The sequence below is a fragment of the Asparagus officinalis genome, chromosome 6 (genome assembly GCF_001876935.1).
Source record: "Asparagus officinalis chromosome 6, Aspof.V1, whole genome shotgun sequence".
In the NCBI taxonomy this organism is placed as follows: domain Eukaryota; kingdom Viridiplantae; phylum Streptophyta; class Magnoliopsida; order Asparagales; family Asparagaceae; genus Asparagus; species Asparagus officinalis.
The window spans coordinates 15,670,887-15,689,878 of NC_033799.1; the positions used below are offsets into that span (position 1 = coordinate 15,670,887).

Below are 18,992 nucleotides of genomic sequence, written 5' to 3' on the forward strand. Positions count from 1 at the left end.
CATGTGGACCAACTAGCCCCAAACTACCGCATCAGTAATCCGTTGCGACGCAGGCCCCGAATTGACTCTTTTTCAGACAACAAGCCACCAGCGGAAGTTACTAATCATTGCCCTCTGATGGGACTCCGAGCGGTTTAATGTGCCCAATACCGGGCCCCCCAGCACCACCCGCGAGGGGCCCCGGTAGAACTCCTCGCGTCGCGCCTGCCTGCGGCGGACGGATCCACCCCGAGACCAACACAACAACAAAAAACAAAACCAAAAAACACCACCCCACCGCCCCACCGAAGAACCACATCCCCCCACGCTCCCACTGCTACTGCACAACACCATCAGCCGCACTCGCCGCGCGGACGGGCCGCACGGGGCGGCGTGCACGCCGACGCCGTCGGCACCGTAAAGCACCCTTGCAACAGCGGACGAAACTCAACGCACACCACAGCCCACTGGCCGTCTCAGCCTCACGAAAAGCGCGCCCTCCTCCGCCATCCACCGCCAACACCTCCCTCCAACCGGAACACGCTCACCGCGCCGACTTTACGTTCTTCTCTCTCTCCTCTCTCCTTCCCCTACCGCCCACGGGCTCATCCACAGAACTCTTCATCTTCCTAATTCTCTGTCGAATTTTCCAACGTTTCTAGGGTCTTTCGCCGGACCAAAACCTGCTCGCTCGGTCTACCGGAAACAATCAGTAACCGACTCGAGCGTCCGGGCACCGCAGCCGAGTTGCGAGAGGAAAACGGCGCTTCATCTGCGGGTGGCACGCACGGAGGAATCTACGGAAGCTACGAAAACCCTAATCGAAATGCAAAAGGAGGCATCTACAATCGCGCGAGACCCAGAAAGGAGAAACGACAATGGCTGGCCTCGACCACACGAACCCCCCCTCCAACAAAAACAGTAATGCTGTTATCGTTACTACTGCGAACACGACAATCGACGATTAACCCAATATTTTACGCTTCTACCGGCTGTATGTATACTCGCCCGCGAAGAGACAATGCAGATTAAACCCAATATTGTTACGTTCCTAGGCCTTTGTCCAATTTATAGTTCTAAATTTATACCAACGTTAATTCTAGGTCTTTCAAGTCCCAATGTTCCAGTCCTAATATGAGTCCAATGTTAGTTCTAATAATATTCACGTGTTTACGCTCTATCTTTGGTTCGCCGTTAGTGCTAGGTCTACATATTGTTTCATATGTCTCTATTGAACGTACGAAACATTCGCAAAATTTTTTGCAGGAACCAACCGAATTGCTTAACAGGCTCAGCAGACCAACCCCACCTCCAAGGTACTAACGCGCCAACCCGCCCCCTATCCACGGCCCTCCCCGGCTCTCTATACTCGCCGCATTTTACACTCGCAAGCGCCCTCTGCGACGCGCGACAGATGCCGCCGTCAGCTGGCATCCCATGGGACCTGCCATACTGCGGCTCTGGCGTCATACTTCTCAGCACTACACTTACGCATCGCTCCTGCCGGGCCTCTCGCGCTGCGACCTCGGCCCCGACACCCCGTTGTCGGCTGCCTGCTGTCCGAGCCCCACTTCCCGTCGCTCACTTACCGCGATTCACGACCCGATTCCCGCCCATCACCCACACCTTTGTATACCTGACTTCAACAAAGTTGGGGTATGAAAAATGTTAGATCTTTGAGTTTGCAATGGGTTCCACAACCTACTCTACTCTCGTCCCATCTTCAACGCCTGCGCGCGCACGGCGGACTAAAGGAACAATACGCGCGACCTCAACCGACCAACCACGCCACCATATGGCTTGGAATACTTCGCTAAGCTTTTTCATAGTTCTGAAGAGGGTAAGAAGTTAAAAAAATCAAGAAACCAGCCAACCGTAGACACTCTTGAAGGGCTACGTTGAACGGCTCTGTCTGATCTACCAAAAAGCGGGATACTCGACGGATTTTGCTCTGCTTACCAAATTTTGTAACCCAATGCTCTATGATCACTGGAGTCGCCATAGCAGGGGAAGGTATCCCTAGACCCTTACTCCAGATACTGGATTACGCATTCAGAGGGTCAATCTCTGTGCATGGGCCCGTTCTTCTTATAATGAAGACATCTACCACCGTCCCGCCGGGGTCCATCTGGAGTTGCCCTCTTGGAGGACAAGAGAACAAAAAGGTCGCATATGTCCCAGGTTGCCATCGATCACCTATTGCTGTGGCTAAGTTCCATATTTTACTGATCTTGTTTCATCTCTAAGTTCGTCACCCTATGCATTGTTAGTTCTACACTTATTCTATGTTAGCTTCTGATTCTGTAAGCGTGTTAGTCTCTAATCTGCACAGTGTTAGTTCCGTTCTGGTAGAGTGTCTCCAGTTCTCCTAATCTGCAGATTCAAGAATCACACGCTACAGACAGGATTAGAACTAACCGTGCAGAATCAGAACCAGCTAAGCCATCTCCGCCCACGCCGCCGAATGAACCTAACCACTGTGCCAGGATTAGAACTAACCACTCTACACCGAAGATAGAACTAACACACGTCGTTAGTCTCCTCACTCCTCGTGAGAGTGTCGTTCTATCTGCACAGTCCGCCTTCAGTTCCTATTCCTTGTCAGAGTGGTTAGTTCCTATTCTGCACCATGTTAAGTTCTAATTCTCGTAGAGTGTCTAGGTTCTAATCCTGCACAGTGATCTATTCTATTCTGCTAGAGTGTTACGTTCCCTATTCTCGTAGAGTCGTTAGTCTCTATCTGCACCCATCTTAAGTTCTTATCATCACGGCATGTTAGTCTCTATCATATCCATGTCGTACACGTACTACATTTACAACCCATGTCTACCGCTTCTAGATGCAGCCATACTTCTCTCTTCTCCTTTAGTCTAGTCTAGTATTAAAATGTTAATGGCTAAACTATATTATTTGGTACAGCTTTGGTACATACGAGGATGACCAGGCATCAAAAAAATATCCTCTTAGACACCTCCAGACCTCCACTGACAAATTGGGACATTACGGAAGGAGAGAATCGCATCTATGAGGATGGCGACAACTTATTTCAAGGCTAGTCAGCGTCCAATAACATTTGTCCATTAGGCCTATCTGCCGGGGTCGCTCTCTCCTTGGTCATCTGTTCCATGCCACTTCCCCGCTGAACAAAGGGATGAAGTTCTTCAGCAACAAGCCTCAGGCCAAAGAGGCAAGACTTCTGCAGGAAGAAACTAACTCAAAACTATCTTCAATAGGTTACGTAAGTATCCGTTACTGTTAAGTCGGTACCACGTTTCACACTCAACTGCAACAGAATCATCCTGAATTAGATGTTAACTCCTAGCTTAAAATTCAAACATCCTCTGTCATCTAATCAACAGATCATAGCGCAAAGCATATTGACACCCGTTGCTTTTGCACGCATGACACGAGGCCGATCAGATGCTTCTTTCCCCATTGAGCAGCAACTCACAGTTTTGGAGAATTCTGCTAAATTTCTCAGCGACTTCTCTGCATTGCTACATAACGCAGACCAAGAGCCAATCTTATTTCTACCAGAATTCATCGATTGAACGATCAACAGGCTTAAAAGCCGAACAATGCTGAAAAATGTGGAAAGACCACGTGATGAGCGTTATACCGACCACGTGCTGCTTAAGTCAAAGTATCCAACCACAGAAACATCTGCAAATCGAAAATCTACCGGAACGAAGCGACCAGGCGACGCCTCAAGAGAATCAGCAAGTCCCAAAACAAGCAGTGTATAATAGAGAGCCCCACCAGTCAACGAACATGCTGACCCTAAGACTTGTTGAAGACGGATGTAAGCATCTTCTGCTGACGATGAGGCCAATAGAAGAGGACCAGTATTCTTCCACAGCGGGCAGGGGGTATATACGCGTCACCGCTCTGACCCAGACTCGTAGACTACTAAGGTTGATGATAGTGTAATAAGGAAGAGGAGCCATATGCAACATATTGTAATTATGGACCCAGAGGAGCATATGCGACATCATTGTCACCGATATGCGACACCACGGAGCAATATGGCCACATACAGGACAGAGGAGCATATGGCAACGATCATTGTGATAATTGAAGCGGAGCGTATCGGTCCAGGACTACAGCGAAGACCGGCGTATATCGCCGTAAGACACAGGAAGAGGCAGCATCTGGAAAATGAAAATTTTATTGTCAGACCTAAACAACCGTGGGGCAAAGTACAGGGGGGCTAGTCACACGAAGTTCCCACTTTTGGGGCCTGGACACATTTTTCCCATCAAATTAAAGAAGAATATATTTATAAACTAAAATTGAAACTTAAAGGTGATATATAAAAATACAAGTTGAAATATGTTATCTCATAGCATCATCTCCTCACGACAATGCCCCTCTCTCAATCAGGTTATGGGCTTTTTCGCTACATACCCCCAAATGATCAATATGCCTTAAACTACCCTCAAAATTTAAAAACTATGAAATTCATCAAGTACTAGGTTTTGGATAATTTTCACCCAAAACCTCACAACAATTGAAGACAGGCGTCTGCTTGTTTTTTTCTTTCTAGAAGCAGTCAATAATGATATTTAGTAAAAATCTTTTTTGGCTTGCTTATTAAAACCGCTTCTACTTTGATAGAGTATGCTTTTAAAAACAACCCGAGAATGTTTTTTTAAAATAGCTTTTGTTTTTTTGGTTTATATGACATATATTCCTTATATCATTTAACAGTTATTATTAAGTATAGTTCTACCAAACACAACTACTTTTTTAGTAGTTTTTTATATATTAATTACCAAACTGTTACTTTCAGCAGTTTATATAAGTTGCTTTTATAAGCTGTTTTTATAAGAAACTTATTATAAGCTCCAGCGATATCACTCTAACCCGTACAATATCAGGTGGTCCCTTAGAGCATCTCCAACAACTTCCCCAAAAATTTCTCCAAAATGGGGAATCAAATGTCATATTCTCCAAATTATTTTTGCTCCAACTCCAACAGCTTCCCCATTTTGAAGAATCATGCATTTATTACAATAATAAAAATATTCTACATCTTTGACTAATAAATAATAAATTATTTATTATTTTGAAGAATCCCCATTTTGACCAAATTATTTATTATTATAATGAGGAGATGGAGTTGTTTTTTGTGGGTTGAGTCTAGAAGAACGTGAAAAAGTGCTTCCCCAAATATTTGCAGAATGCTGCAGATTTGGGGAAGGCTCTCTATTTTTTCTCTCCTATCCCTATTTTGGGGAATGAGATGGGGAATCTGTTGGACCAAAAAAAGCTCAAAATTCTCCAAATTTTAGAATACCAAGAAGATGGGGAAGCTGTTGGAGATGCTCTTACAATTCTAACCCTCTCCCGATTAGACTATCGCTATATGCAACAAACTCTAATTAATAGGGGTCTACTAGCAAGTTACCCATTATATTATGCAAAAACATCCAGAGAATAATAAAATGCCAACCAGACATCCATCCATCACATGTTGACTATTCATCTGTCCTTCTCTGCAAAAAAAGACTGTAAAAAGTGTAAAAAGAGTGCAGATCACAGAAACGCGGTCGCTTGCCCTTCAACCCACAGAATCCTTTTCCCCAAAATCTCCAATCTTTTGCGTAGAGAAATGGAGAGCCCCGTCTCTTATAATTCTCTCTTCTAATTCTCAGAAAGTTTAGGGGGTTATTTGCAAAATGAGCCTCGCCGTCGCCGAGAACCGGCCGCAGCAGCAGAATGCCGGCTGCGTCGGCATCATCTTCCAGCTCTTCTCCAAGAAGAAGCTCTTCTCTAAAACTAAGAAGCTCCTTCCTCCAGGTAAATTTTACCAAAGCCCCTCAATCTCTAACTTTTTTTATTACAACACCCAATTTTATATACCATTTTTATTTCGACCCTCTTTCAGTAAAAAACTTCGCCGCCGACGACAAGATGCCCACCGTCAAGCTATTTCTGGTAAGCCCACTAATTTTATCGGATTAAAATGAGATGGGTCGATTTTTGTTCTCACAATTGTGTTGCTCATAACCCATTGTTAGATTGCTGAAGAGAACAGAGGAGGATTCCCAAAGCTTGAATCTGAGCCTGACCCAGATCTTGAAAGCCAAATGCAGGCCCCTGGGGTAGTCGCTAGACTCATGGGGCTTGAGTCAATGCCTGTTGTTGACGCTGAGAAGCCGAGAAAAGCATTGGACTCTAAGTTTTGTAGTGATAGTGGTGGGCATTCTCGGCTTGATCAAGGGCTGTGTCTGGTTTCTGAGAGCAATTTGCAGAAGAGTAGAGGAGGGTTTTTAGAGAGGTTTCCGGTTGAGGCTTTGCACAAGGGTTTGATTTATGGGTCGAAGAAGAAACACCATATGAAACTTGAGGTGCCCGTTAAGAGCCCACGGTTGAATTCCAGGAGTAGCGCATCACGGTTTGTTCATGTTGCTAATAGGATTTTGGAGCCCGGGTTGCAATCAAAAAGGAATGGGGCTAAGCAAATTACTTATATTCGGTCCTGGGAAGAAAATAGAGAGGGAGATCAGAAAAGATCGCATGATTTTGTTGCTGGTTCTTCCAAGATAAATGAGAGTTCGTTAGGACTAAAAGAGAGTTTGGTTTCTGAGTGTGGGGCTTCTAGCTCGGAGTTAAGTAGCGGGTATGAAGAGAGGAAGAAGATAAAACCATCAGTTGTGCTTAGTGGGCAAAGCAAAAATGGTTTAGTACCCATTCAACCTATGCTCAAGGCCGAGGAGGTGTGTAAGATGAAGAAATCACGGGTTGTTCCTAATAGAGATATAAATAATAGATCTCCAGTCACAAAAGCCAAACTCAATGTCGAGAGTAGAGCTAACAATCAAATAGGAAGTAAGAAAATTTTGGCGAGTGTTGGAGATCAATACGGAAAGCCTGTTCTTAGAAACAACAACCCGAGGCATAGTCAATTGTTACTAGTTAGAGATACATCGGTCCGAACTGAGACGAAGGTAAATCAGTTTAATAGGGCCAAGAATTTTGTAGCCATGAACAAGAATCTCAACAATTATACTCGGTCGAGGTCACCAACAAAGGTATCTGGAAGTTGTAGAACTGAGTCGGAGAGGAATGGTTTGGAAAAGAACTTGGCTCGGAAAAGAAGTCAAACCTATAGTAATTTAGAAAATTACAACGGGAACTTTGTCAAGGAAAAATGTGTTATTAGTAATGTAATGAGCAGAAAAGGGACTGGAGCCACTAGTAATCAGCCCGGCAAAGGAAGTCGCATAAAGAGTAACTCGTCAAAGATGGATTGTGACAATTCCACTACGAGTAACAACGACAGTATAGTTTCTTTTACATTTAATTCTCCGATGAGGCAAAATTCCAGGTCTACAACTCATGAAGAAATGGCTCAAGTGAGGAGAAGCCATGGTGAACTGAGGCGTGATGCTTGCCGCTCCAAAAAATTGATGTCAGACGCAAAGAGAGGAAGCTCATCAGTTCTGAAGGAAATGGCTTTGAGAGGAGATGAATTAAGCTGTCTTTTAGAAGAGAAAATCAATGAACTGTCTTCTTTGGACAAGGATAAGGAATTGGTGCAAGGAAAATCCACTTTTTCCATTCTTGAAGAACTGATTTCAGCCCTTACAATGGGAGTTCCTGAATCACATAAGAATGGCGAAATCTGTTTTGATGCAGCCAATGAAATGAAAAGCGACTTTTTACATAAGCAAATGATTAACAGCAATGACGAGTTTGAGGTTAGTTGTTTCCTCTGTTCGCCTTAAGTTTTTTGTTCTTATGCTTTAATCTACATCTATGGGTTGCATCTTGTTTTTTTTAAAGGCTTGCATATTTCTTATGGATTATTCTCCTTAAAGAATCTACTGCTAACATTTGCTTATAATAAATATAGGAGAATGTATCTGATGGGTTCAAAGAAGCTAGTGATATTTTATCTTTCAAGTCTTTATTTGAAGTGTTACATATACATTCATCTTGTAATGATAATTAAAATATATATTGTAACCTGCATGTTATTTTTCTCACGAAACGTTATAACTACAAAAACATTGACAGTGATAGGAAATGTAGAGGGTAGTTAGTCAAGTGCACAATTACTAGCATGACATGTGATCTCTATTTTAAATCTCAACTCCTCTTCCATGTAAATGTTTTTCAAAACTACCCCGTTAGTTTTGGATGTCTAGTTGTACTCATAAATGCATTATTTCATTTCTGTGGGTTAAATTTGTCTATGATTCTTGAAGTTTTGATATTTATATTGAGATCTATAGATAGACCAAAATGGAACAGTTTGGCCATTTCAAATTGAGCTTACCTCTTGTGGTCTCAATGTTTGATGCAAATCAAATTCTAGAGATCTTGCTAAACCATGAAAAATAGAGAAACTTTAGACATTATTATGATCCTTGTATATTATATAATTGCAACTAAGTGGACATTGTCTTTTATTTGAATGATATTAAAATATTTGGTCATACTGATGAAAACTACCAGCTAATGTAAGTGCCCGACACACATACTTTTATGGTAAGCAACTTTTCAATGTAAACAATGATATATAACAACACTCTGTTATATCAACAGATGTAGCATTATATCATCATCCATTCACCATCATCTTGAGGCCTATTGTTATTGGTTTTCTTATTTTTTCTGTCCAGCTAACAGTTAAGAGATATTGGCTACATTTCCATGCATGTTTTAGAAGGCTATTCCAGTAATGTTGCAACTTCTGGTACAATGCCAACTTGACATAGTCAGAATTGCCAGTAATGTCAGCGTAAATCGTTGTGGATCATCCCAGTGGTTGACTTAACTAATTATGTTAGAGACTTTATATGGACTATGAAACTGTGAATCTAGAAAGTCATCTCACCTTTACATTCATATTCTACTCATAGGCTTTAAATTGTGGGTTGTTCATGCGCTGGAGAATTGTTCTTTTAACCTTGTGCATTCTTTTAACCTATAGCGACACTTTTTCGGGGAAAACCTCAATTCTTTAAGCAAATGGCTATGAAATTCATCTTTTTTGTTTCAAGTTGTTTGGTTTGTTGTTTGATCGTGTCTTAGCAAAGTTGTTTTTTATCCTGTTTTCAGGACTATGCGTTATAGCTATCTATTGCCTATCGAATTGTTTTGAAAGAGATGTATAAGATGGATAGCTGTTCCAGTACTCTTGAAGTTTAAAGTCTGAACTGAGAGATTCATAAATAAATTTTCTTCACCTATTAGTGTTTCTTGATATTACATGGTTTGTATCTGGAAATGTTGGAACTGAGGGAAACATAGATAAATTTAGTCACATGTTTGATCTTCTTGAGACTACATGGTCTGTATCTGGAAGTGCTACTCTTCTTGGTATGAAAGTATGAAGTTTGCAGTGAGAACTCCAGAGAAAAGTCTTTCGGATAGAAAGTACGAAGAATAAAGATGCTAAATTGAAAGCAAGCTAGCTTGACATTGCATTGTCACCAAAAGTCTGCTAAGCGCCACTAAAGCCACTTGTTCATATACTGATTTCAGATGCGGCTAGATTTAAAGATTTTCACATCATGCATATCATTTTTGTTTGTTGTTCTTTATTTTCTCATTATGATTTTAAATGTTTAATTGCTTTCTTGGTTATGAAGTCCTTAATTTCTGATTCTGTCCATATACTTTCCCACTTAGTCGGGGCTTTTTTCCCCCTCAGAAATGTTTTTGGCACTTTTTCCATTAAAACTAACACAACCTAAACACTATTCTCACTTCGCACGCTTTCAGCTTTCACACCATTGATAAGTTGGAAAATCGTGCATGGATAATGTTGTCATGAAGGATGGAAAGTTCTTTTAGTAGTGTTTGTTTCACAGCTGTGTTTGGAGGAGCTGATGCATGAGCTTTGTTAGACCAGCAGATGTATTGTTTCACTAGCAGAATTTTTTTGTTTAATAACTAGCAGTAAGTTGCTTGGGCGAGTGCAATCAAAACAGATTAGGTACTGTAGCTAATGCATATATAATGCCTTTTTTGAGTTGTGATCTTGAATCTTATTCTTCTCGCACACATATTTTCATTTATCAGTTTGTGGTGAAGGCACAGTGCAACCACTGGCCATTACAAGTTAATAAGCATCCCTTATCGCGGGAGCACTTATGAATTTTCCTTTAATAGAAAAATTTTCCACTTCATATTCTTCAGGAGGAAACCCAACATGACATTACTGTAGATCAGTTGGCTGGTGTCAGTGAACAGCCAAGTCCAGTATCAGTTCTTGAGGCATCTTTCTCAAACGACAGTTGCTCACTGGGGAGTTTTAATGAAAGTTCAGGTGCGTGCGAAAAGTGAGACCAAACCATTACATGACCAGTATTTTCCCCTTATTTCTTTCTTATTGAATGATCAATATTTATTGATCATAAATGTTTTCCGCTTTGTTCTTTTGATGCAACTTGTTCTTTTTATTATTATTATATTTTTTTGTTCCTTAGTCACATCTTTCTCTCGGACTAATTTTCTGCACATATTACCTTTTAGAATTAATTTGGCTGAACTTGTTTAAGACATGCTGTAGTTTTTATGCAAACCAAATTAAAAAAGAGACGGGGAAAAAAAGGAATTTGGCCCTCTAGTGAAGTTTCATTTCCTTGGCTAAATTTGTTTTTTCAGTTGAATATGTTTTCTTTTTTGTGTTTAACATGTCACTGCTTTAATTTTGCCCCCAGGAAACAAAACACATTTTGGTTTGCCAGAAACATTTAACAATACAAAGTCATTGGATATGGACTCCGATCTTTTAGATTCAGCGTCCTCCTCAAATATCAGTCAGTCCCTCAACAAAACTCCAATCAAGCACGAAGCTGAAATTCTCGAAACTGAGTTAAGCACTGCCAGCGAAACAGTTTTAGATACTGAACTGCTATTTGAGAGCATCTACGGTTCGACAAAGTATTCTCTCGATTCATTTCTTCTCGATACTCTAGAAAGCATTATAGATGTTCTCTCTCTAGATTTCAAGCCAAAGGAAGGAAACCAACTCCGTGAATTTCTATACGAGTGTGCGAATGAAGTCTTGGACTCAAAATTCACCCATTCCTGTTGGTTGAAATTGCCTTTATACCTGACCCGAGACTGCTTGATGAGAGAAATTCAAGTAGAGATAAAAGGATGGATGGATTTGGCTGGAAAAGGCTTGGATGATCTTATTGAAAAGGAAATGAAAGAATCGAATTTAAATTGGACGGTGTGTGAGATCGAAGCATTTGAGACTGGAGTACGAATTCAGGGCGACATACTTCACGAATTGATCGACGAAATGGTGGTAGATTTATGCTGAAAAAGTTTGGTAAAGTTGTTTGTTTTTGAATCTAGATGGAGATCTTGTTTGTGCAAGGGCGATGGCAGTATGTACAGGCGCTTTGGTATTTGGTGGATGGGCTGTTGTGGTGGAGGGATTATTTTATGTTCAATATGTTCCACATAAGGCAAATTAACTTCCATTTTATCATCAGCATTGCTTGGCCTTGTTTGATGTTAGAGTTGACTTGTTTTTGTATGCTATATGTTGATGATTGGTTGATGCTGTGATGAAGTTGCCACCATGAGTGCAATCAATCCTCACTACTGTCTAGAAAATATTTTCCAATAAATATTGGTTGTTACCATTTATGATTAGCCCTCATAGAAATATAAGAATGAGAGGCAAGAGTTACATACTTACATAGTATTTGAAATGACTATTTGCTAAATACATAAAGGAACAGTTTTTTTTCGTTTTTTGGACGATATTAAATTAGGGAGAGGAAAAACTAAACTCTTGGTAGGTTTGTAGTAATTCCTTTCCTCTAAAAGCATTACTGCTGAGGATCTATCTATCTATTAAAAAAAATGAGAGTTTGAAAGCAATATTTCTATTGTCAAACAAGAAGTCAAGATGATCCAAATTCAATTAGCATATGTAAAAATATTTAGATTGTTAACAGTCGTTAATTTTAAGAAGCAGAATATTGAGAAAAAGGGCTTCCTTAGTTTATGTTACTCAAATACTCGGGATAAAGATTTTATTGTGTTTTTTTTATTTGTCTGTTTCTATAATGTTCCCTCGACGTTGCATCCTTTGGTGCAATTTTGCAAATTGAGCTCAAAATCATATCAATACCTAATGTTTACACGATATTTCTAAGAATCTCTTAACTTAAATGATTTAATCCATTAATATTTATAGTTACGTTTTCAGTCTATTGAGTTCTCATTGGTGGTTATCCGCCTTAAACACAGCCAAAAAAATTAATTAAGCGTAAACCAAGAAAATTTCTGGCCTAGATCACCAGAGATACATTAAAAATAATGACTATAAGGCTAAATAGGTTGAAGTTCTCGGTGCTGTTTAAAAGGAGTGGTGTTAGGGGCACACCCCAAACCACACCTCCAACCACACCTCCCCTCTCATTTGCTACAGTACTCCGGGCCCCACATGAGTTTTTAAATTTTAAAAACTCATGTGGGGCCCGGAGTACTGTAGCGAATGAGAGGGGGATGTGTGGTTAGAGGTGTGACTTGGGGTGTGCCCCTATCATTTCTAGTTTAAAAGAGTCATGTAAGAGTTGATCCTATCAGTAGGAGGTCATTTTCGGTATTTTCTTGCTTCTATTGGATGGCACTGACAGAACCCCCACAAACTGTTGTGGGATTGAGATCCTCTACTAATACTAATATTTTCTAATGGGAATTGTGAAAAGTTGGGAGGGGGCCCACAAGGAAAGGTGGGAAAACGAAAGGTCATGATGAAAATGAAAGGCCAGGATCTCCTTATAATTAGGAGATATTAGGAGATTTTATGAGCTTTGCTACAGGGACTCAAAATATGGGACCAATAGGAGAGACAAGTAAGGTGTCTCCCTTATATTGGATAATGAGTTGGTCATCATTAATGATGACCAACTCATTATCCAATAGGAAGGGGACACTTCACTTGTCCCCCCTATTGGTCCCATATTTTGAGTCATTGGAGAATTTTTCATTCATTAGTAGAGGATCCCAATCTCAAAGTTGTGGGGATGCCGATAGGATAGGCACACGTACAAGAGAAGCTTCCTACGGATAAGCTTATGTATACTATGTATATATCCATATCTTTATGGATAATTACGAGGATATCCATTTCCGTTTAGGTCCTGTTTAAGTCAACCGCATTTATTCTCACGAAAATGGATAATCCCTGAAAGTAATTTATTCTTCGTTACATTATTCCTTCCTAAACACGGGCACCGGACGTGAGGATGAACTCTTTAGGTGAAAAGTGAAAACCAAAGATTTTTAATATATTAGTCTCTCAAATCTTTAATATTTTATATGTCTCTCGAATCTCTGTAATTGCTCATAAGTCTTTCATATCCAGAAGGGTCACGCAATTGGGTCCCTCAATAAATCAAAATATCCCTAACTTAGATGCTTTGATTTTGAGAGTGGTTAAGGGGCTATTTGGTACACTGCAACCATAGTTGCAACGAATATTGCATACAGGAAATGTTGCATGCATCATATGTTATAGAAAATTAACCTCAAAGTCTTTGTTTGAATGTTTTCACTTTTTATTGTGGTAAATGTATTTTCATATACAAATGTAATATTTGGTTACTCAAAAAACCTGTTAGATTTATATTTTTTGGTTGTAGGAAATATATTTTCATTGCAAATCACAAGTTTGTTTCTCTTCAAATGTAAAAAGGTTGACGGTGTTTAGGGGCTGTTTGGTTCATTTTTTAACTCGGTGGAAAAGTTTTACACCGCCTCCACATCAGATTTTTCGTGGCCACGTAGGATATAAGCTTTCCGTTAGTTTTTTTCCCATCTTTGGTTCGCTAGGGTTGAAGAAGGGAAACTCGGTGAAAATCGCCGCCACATCAGATTTTTTCTCTCCCCCAATTCCTTCCTCAACCTCGTGAAATCGACGAAAACTGCAGCCACGTCAGCTTTTTGCCATATAAACAAAAAATTTCTATTTTTTTCCATGCGAACCAAACACAAGAAAAATAAATACATTGGTTTCCCACCATTTTTTGTGCGAACCAAAGCAAAACAATCTATTTCTTGAAAAAGTTTAAAAAACTCAAAACTTGTGTTTTTGTACATGGAAATGCATTTCCCTATATCTAGGAAACGAACCAAATAGCCCTAGTCAAAATCCAATAATTGATGATGTGTCAATAACTTATATTTTATTTTGTAGTTGATGCATGAACTTGCAACATTTGTTGTTGCCAATTTGGCTAAGGTAAATGTAGTAAGTTTTTTTTTTTACAAAATATAAACCTAATTACCATCTACAACAACCTTATTGTAAAACAAAATATCAAAAATATAAATTTGGTAGGAAAACTTGTGAAAATAGGGGCTATTTGGTTTGCTGCAAAAATAATTTGCAGCAAATGTTGCATAACAAATGTTGCATGCATAATTTGTTGCAGACAGTCAAATCAAAATTGATGTTTGGATATCTACAATTATATTGTAGCAAATGTATATTTAGATGTGCCTTTAATGTTTGGTTGAAAAACAATTAGCCAAAACCTATAAATTTTAACTTATAAGGAAACTTTTTTTTACAATAAGAAATAGGATGAGATACTCTGTTCATATATCATAAATCACTAAAAACCTATCTTAACCTAGAAGTGAATAGTCTGAGTACTAATGAGAACAAATAATTCTTTTCCAAGAATAGGTAGAGGACCATAGCCGCTACTATTACATAGTAAAGAGAAATTTGAAGAAAAGAACTTAGACTAAACAGTTCTAGAAAAAGGGTAGGAGGGAGAGAATACATTGTTTAGAACTATAACAGAGCTCATACTTACATCAAAGCCAACATAAAAGTTAAAATAGTATATGTAGTCAAGTAATTACAAAAGAGAGTTTGATCATCATGTTGACTCCTCAGAATTTATCGTCCACTCGAGCCATGTTGTGGGATGAAGAGTCATCTTGCAGTAGCAGCTGGACTAATCCCTCTCGGCCACTAGTTTCTGAACTGTGGCAACTCTCTTAGATGCAAGGTTACTGGTCCATAACATTATGAAATGAGTGATATTAGATACCGAAGGACGGGGAGAGCTCTTTGAAAATAAGATTGTTCATTGCTCTTCATAAGCACCAACATGAGATGGAAAAAGAATAGGCCATAGGAATCTATCTTATTTATCCACCAGAAAAAACCATTCGATTCCATAATGTCGCTAAACTCAGGTGGTAGATAAGAGATCTTAAGAAATGACAAGAAGAAGGCCCAGACCAGTTTCACATAGGAGAAATTAAAGAACATGTGTTCATCACTTTTAGGGGTTTCATTGCAAAAGGAGCAAATAGTGTCTCCAGTCCAACCTTTTTATCTTAGAATCTCCTTAGTGTTAAGTTTTCTCTTCTTTAGGATCCAGAGAAAAACTCACTTTAAGTGGGATAATAGAGTTCCAAATAAAATTATATCATTTGAATGAAATTCCTGAGCTATTGATGAAGGTATATATAGATTGGGCAATGAAGGAACCAGAAGGATGGTATGACCACCATGCCACATCATTGACATTGGTAGGTTGTGAAGTAAGATTAGAGAGATAATATCTAAGAGCATAAACCTTAGATTTTTCAATGTTGGTGATTGGCCTTCTAATCAATAGTTGCTATCTCCAATGATTGTTGTGGAGAATCCCTTGAGATCTAACACTGACATTGCCCGAGAGGTAAAGCTTGCAGGCCTAGGGGAGCAGAGATGCGTGGGTATTGGGACCTATCCATTTATCCTCCCAGAATCTCATACATGACCCTTTGCCTAATTTTCATTGGACTAGACCCCTAAAAGCTTGACCGCTACAAAATATATCCCGCCAGAATTTAGAGGCTGATTGGCTTGGTGGCGTGCAACTAGGGTTTGGGAAGTGGGAAGAATACGAAGAAGTGAGGATGTTGCCTAGAAATGACTCATTTTGAATTACCTTCCACATCCATTTGGAAATGAAGCAAGATTGAAATCATAGAGGTTGATAATACCCAAACCCCCTTCTTTTTAGGTTTACAAATCAAACTCCATTTGACCAGAGGCTTACATGGAGAGTTAGAGCATTTGCCACCCCCATAAGATGTTCCTTTTAATCCTGTCTTTTGCCTTAATAAGCCATGAGCAAAGTTTAAACAACGACGGATAGTATAAGGGAAAGATAAGTTAAGGCAGAGTTGATTAGGGTCAATCTACATCCAATGGGGAGTAGCTTACTTCTCCACAAGGATAGTTTCTTGGACATTTTATCTAACAGGGGCTGGTTAGAGGGTTTTTTGTTTGGATTTAAAAATATTTTTTGATGAGGTTGAATTATTTTTTTAATTCTCTTTTTTGAAGGTTGCATTTTTTTCTTCCCACCAAATTGGCCATAACATGATTGCAAGATTTTTTCCAGCTACAAATGACAAGTTTATTTACCGTCTCCAATTACCAAGTCAAACGACAATAAATATATCATTAAATAAAAATCTGGTTACTCTATTTATATTAGCAACTTCATTTCTATCCTTTTAAAAATCTCCATAAATACATTGCTTGTCAACCAAACAACCCCTAAAATCGTAAACTAGTCAGTGAGGGAACAAATTGCAATACCCCTCAGGATTTAAGGGACTTACGAGCAATTTTATAGACGTGATAGACCAAAATATGAAATTATTAACGACGTGAGGGACTACAATCTTAAAAACCCGAAAATCAAATTGAGATCCGCCGGCAATATCCACAGAATCCAGTATACGCTTCAAACGCCAAGCCCCATAAAGACGTCTAAAAAAGCGCCACGTATCCATTTGCTGTTAACTCTATCCTTTCGTAGTCGCCTCCGAGGTGACGACAGAAACGCACGGTGTGGACTCGAAGCCGGGACCTGGGCCTCTCCGCTGTAAACTCTCTCTCTCTCTAAAACGATCTCTTTCTCTCTCTAGAAATCGTCGGAGAGAACGAAGCGATCGCTATTTATACTCTCTCTCTCTTTGATGAGAAGGATCGCTTCAGAGCAAAGAAACAGCCGAGACTTAGCGAATTACGAGGTCTCTTTCGATCGAACTCTGCCTCGATCGATCATTACAATCTCTAATTTTTGATTCTTTTTTTTCTTCGGTTGAAGTTTGGAATTTTGGAGCGGTTTTGAAATTTTTTTGATATCGAAAGTCGAGATCTAGATTAAGATTCGAAAATGTGACGTTTGAATTTTTTAACCAGTTCGTTTATTTAGCCGGATAAAGGTCCCTTTTTTTATTATTTGGACTTCGTATTCTACAGGATCACTCATCTTTTCGCTTTAGTCGGGGTTTAAAATAGCTTTGTTCAACTTTATTAGAAACTTTGAATCGGTTAATCTTTAGGTCGAATGTTCCAGTCATTTTCTACTGTTTTGGTTCTAAAATGTATAGATTCGGACTTCATTCTCTTTGGAAATTCCAACTATTTTCGCTTCGATTGAGGTTGGAAATGATATTTTATTGCACTCCAATGGAAATTCCAGGAAATTGAGTGGGATAAAAAATGCAAGCTGCTTCAGTCGCTGCTGCTAAAGGAAACATAGCTGCCCCTGATCTGAGGAGCAGAGCGAGAGTATCAGCGAGTCTTGGTCAACTCAAGAAAGCTGGTTTCCGGAGAAATGATCTTTTGATGCCAGACGCTGGATTTGGTTGCGGAGGATCGTGTTTAAGATTGGTCGACATGGGAGTTGGGATTGCTCGGGTGAGGAATGGGGTGGAGACTGTCTTCAGGTCAAAGGGAAAGGCTCGGTATTTCCAGGCGCAAGCTTCTGCTGGTCTGTTCCCTTCTGTTGTTTAAGTTTTATGAATATTTGCCACCGTGCATGTTTAGTTGTATCATCCATCACCTTTTGAGGTCTATCGAGGCATGAAACTATTATGATCCTTTATCATTCTATTGCGACGTGGGAATACGAAAGTTCCTTCTTAGTCTCAAAATATACCTTTTATTTAAAAGGAAAAATACGTAACTTTTTGAGACTAAGGGATTATTTTTTAACTTCTTCTTGGCACATATTTGCCACATGAGATATTAGAATCGATGACGCTAATCTGTGAGATTAAATGAGAAATTTTCATGTGAATCTAGTGGAATAAAAAGGTTTACAGGGGTTTTGTACAATAACTACTAACGTTCAGGGTTTTTTTACTGGAATAAGGAAAATTTGAGGGAGGTATATATATGTGTGTGTGTGTGTGTGTGTGTGTGTGTGTTTGGGGGGGGCGGGGTTGGTTCTGTATTTAGCCATTAAGATTATGTCAAAGAATGTGATTCATATTCCAATTGACTTTGCAATTTCATACTACGAAAATTTTTTCATTAACGTGAGACAATTATTTCCACATGCAACACACGTGCACTATATTGCAGTAACTAAATTAGGATCCTGTGATTCCATCATCGTGGAAGTAGTGAACCCTAATTTACTAACCAAGACTTAAATTCCATTATTAAGTTGTAACTTAATAATAATTATCGCTCACATGTTAAGAGTTTGATATCATACTTCACCTCTTATACTAGTGTTATTGTCATTATTTTGCATATACTATTTTCATTATGGGTACATCACTACATCATTCATCCTCTTATCCTGCAGAATTATCAGTTACTTCGGACTGTAGATTTTTGACATGTGCACCTGAGATGCTTGGGCTGTTGACACTCTTCAGGCACTCCTAGTTTCTTATTACAGCTTTCTTCATAGTGACTATGAGGATACCATAGTTTCGTTGCAATTCTGATGCTTTAGTATGAACCATCTCAAGTTTAGATGTTCCAAATTTGCCTCTGAACCAGAGACCAAGTCGTTAAGTTGATTAACAATTCAATACATACTTGCAAGCAGCTATAATGAGTATGATTTTGCCTCCACATTGGGTTTCTGGAAGGTTCTTATGTCAATGTTGAAGAGTCACATGTTGGGCACTCAGGAATCTGATGCTCTTGATTACATATTGCAGTGCTGGGGTATCATATATTTTACTTACTGATACACATTGTT

At 39.4% G+C, this 18,992-nt stretch overlaps 2 protein-coding genes across 3 annotated transcripts in view; both read left to right on the forward strand.

Annotated features, from left to right (window-relative positions):
• On the forward strand, positions 5,522 to 11,597 carry LOC109844296. The gene is made up of 5 exons (XM_020413281.1): positions 5,522 to 5,781; positions 5,870 to 5,919; positions 6,003 to 7,685; positions 10,135 to 10,264; positions 10,659 to 11,597. The coding sequence occupies exons 1-5, from the start codon at positions 5,661 to 5,663 to the stop codon at positions 11,267 to 11,269; spliced, it is 2,595 nt and encodes an 864-aa protein (XP_020268870.1). The 5' UTR covers positions 5,522 to 5,660; the 3' UTR covers positions 11,270 to 11,597.
• The window catches only part of LOC109844324 (plastidic glucose transporter 4), a 12,119-nt gene continuing 9,925 nt past the window's right edge, over positions 16,799 to 18,992 (forward strand). The window contains exons 1-2 of one of the 2 annotated variants that reach the window (XM_020413310.1): positions 16,799 to 17,016; positions 17,472 to 17,762. In XM_020413310.1, the coding sequence (XP_020268899.1) occupies positions 17,492 to 17,762 (271 nt within the window). In that variant the 5' untranslated portion in view covers positions 16,799 to 17,016; positions 17,472 to 17,491. The remainder of the gene's footprint in view (positions 17,017 to 17,471; positions 17,763 to 18,992) is intronic. The other variant, XM_020413311.1, reaches the window with a different exon arrangement.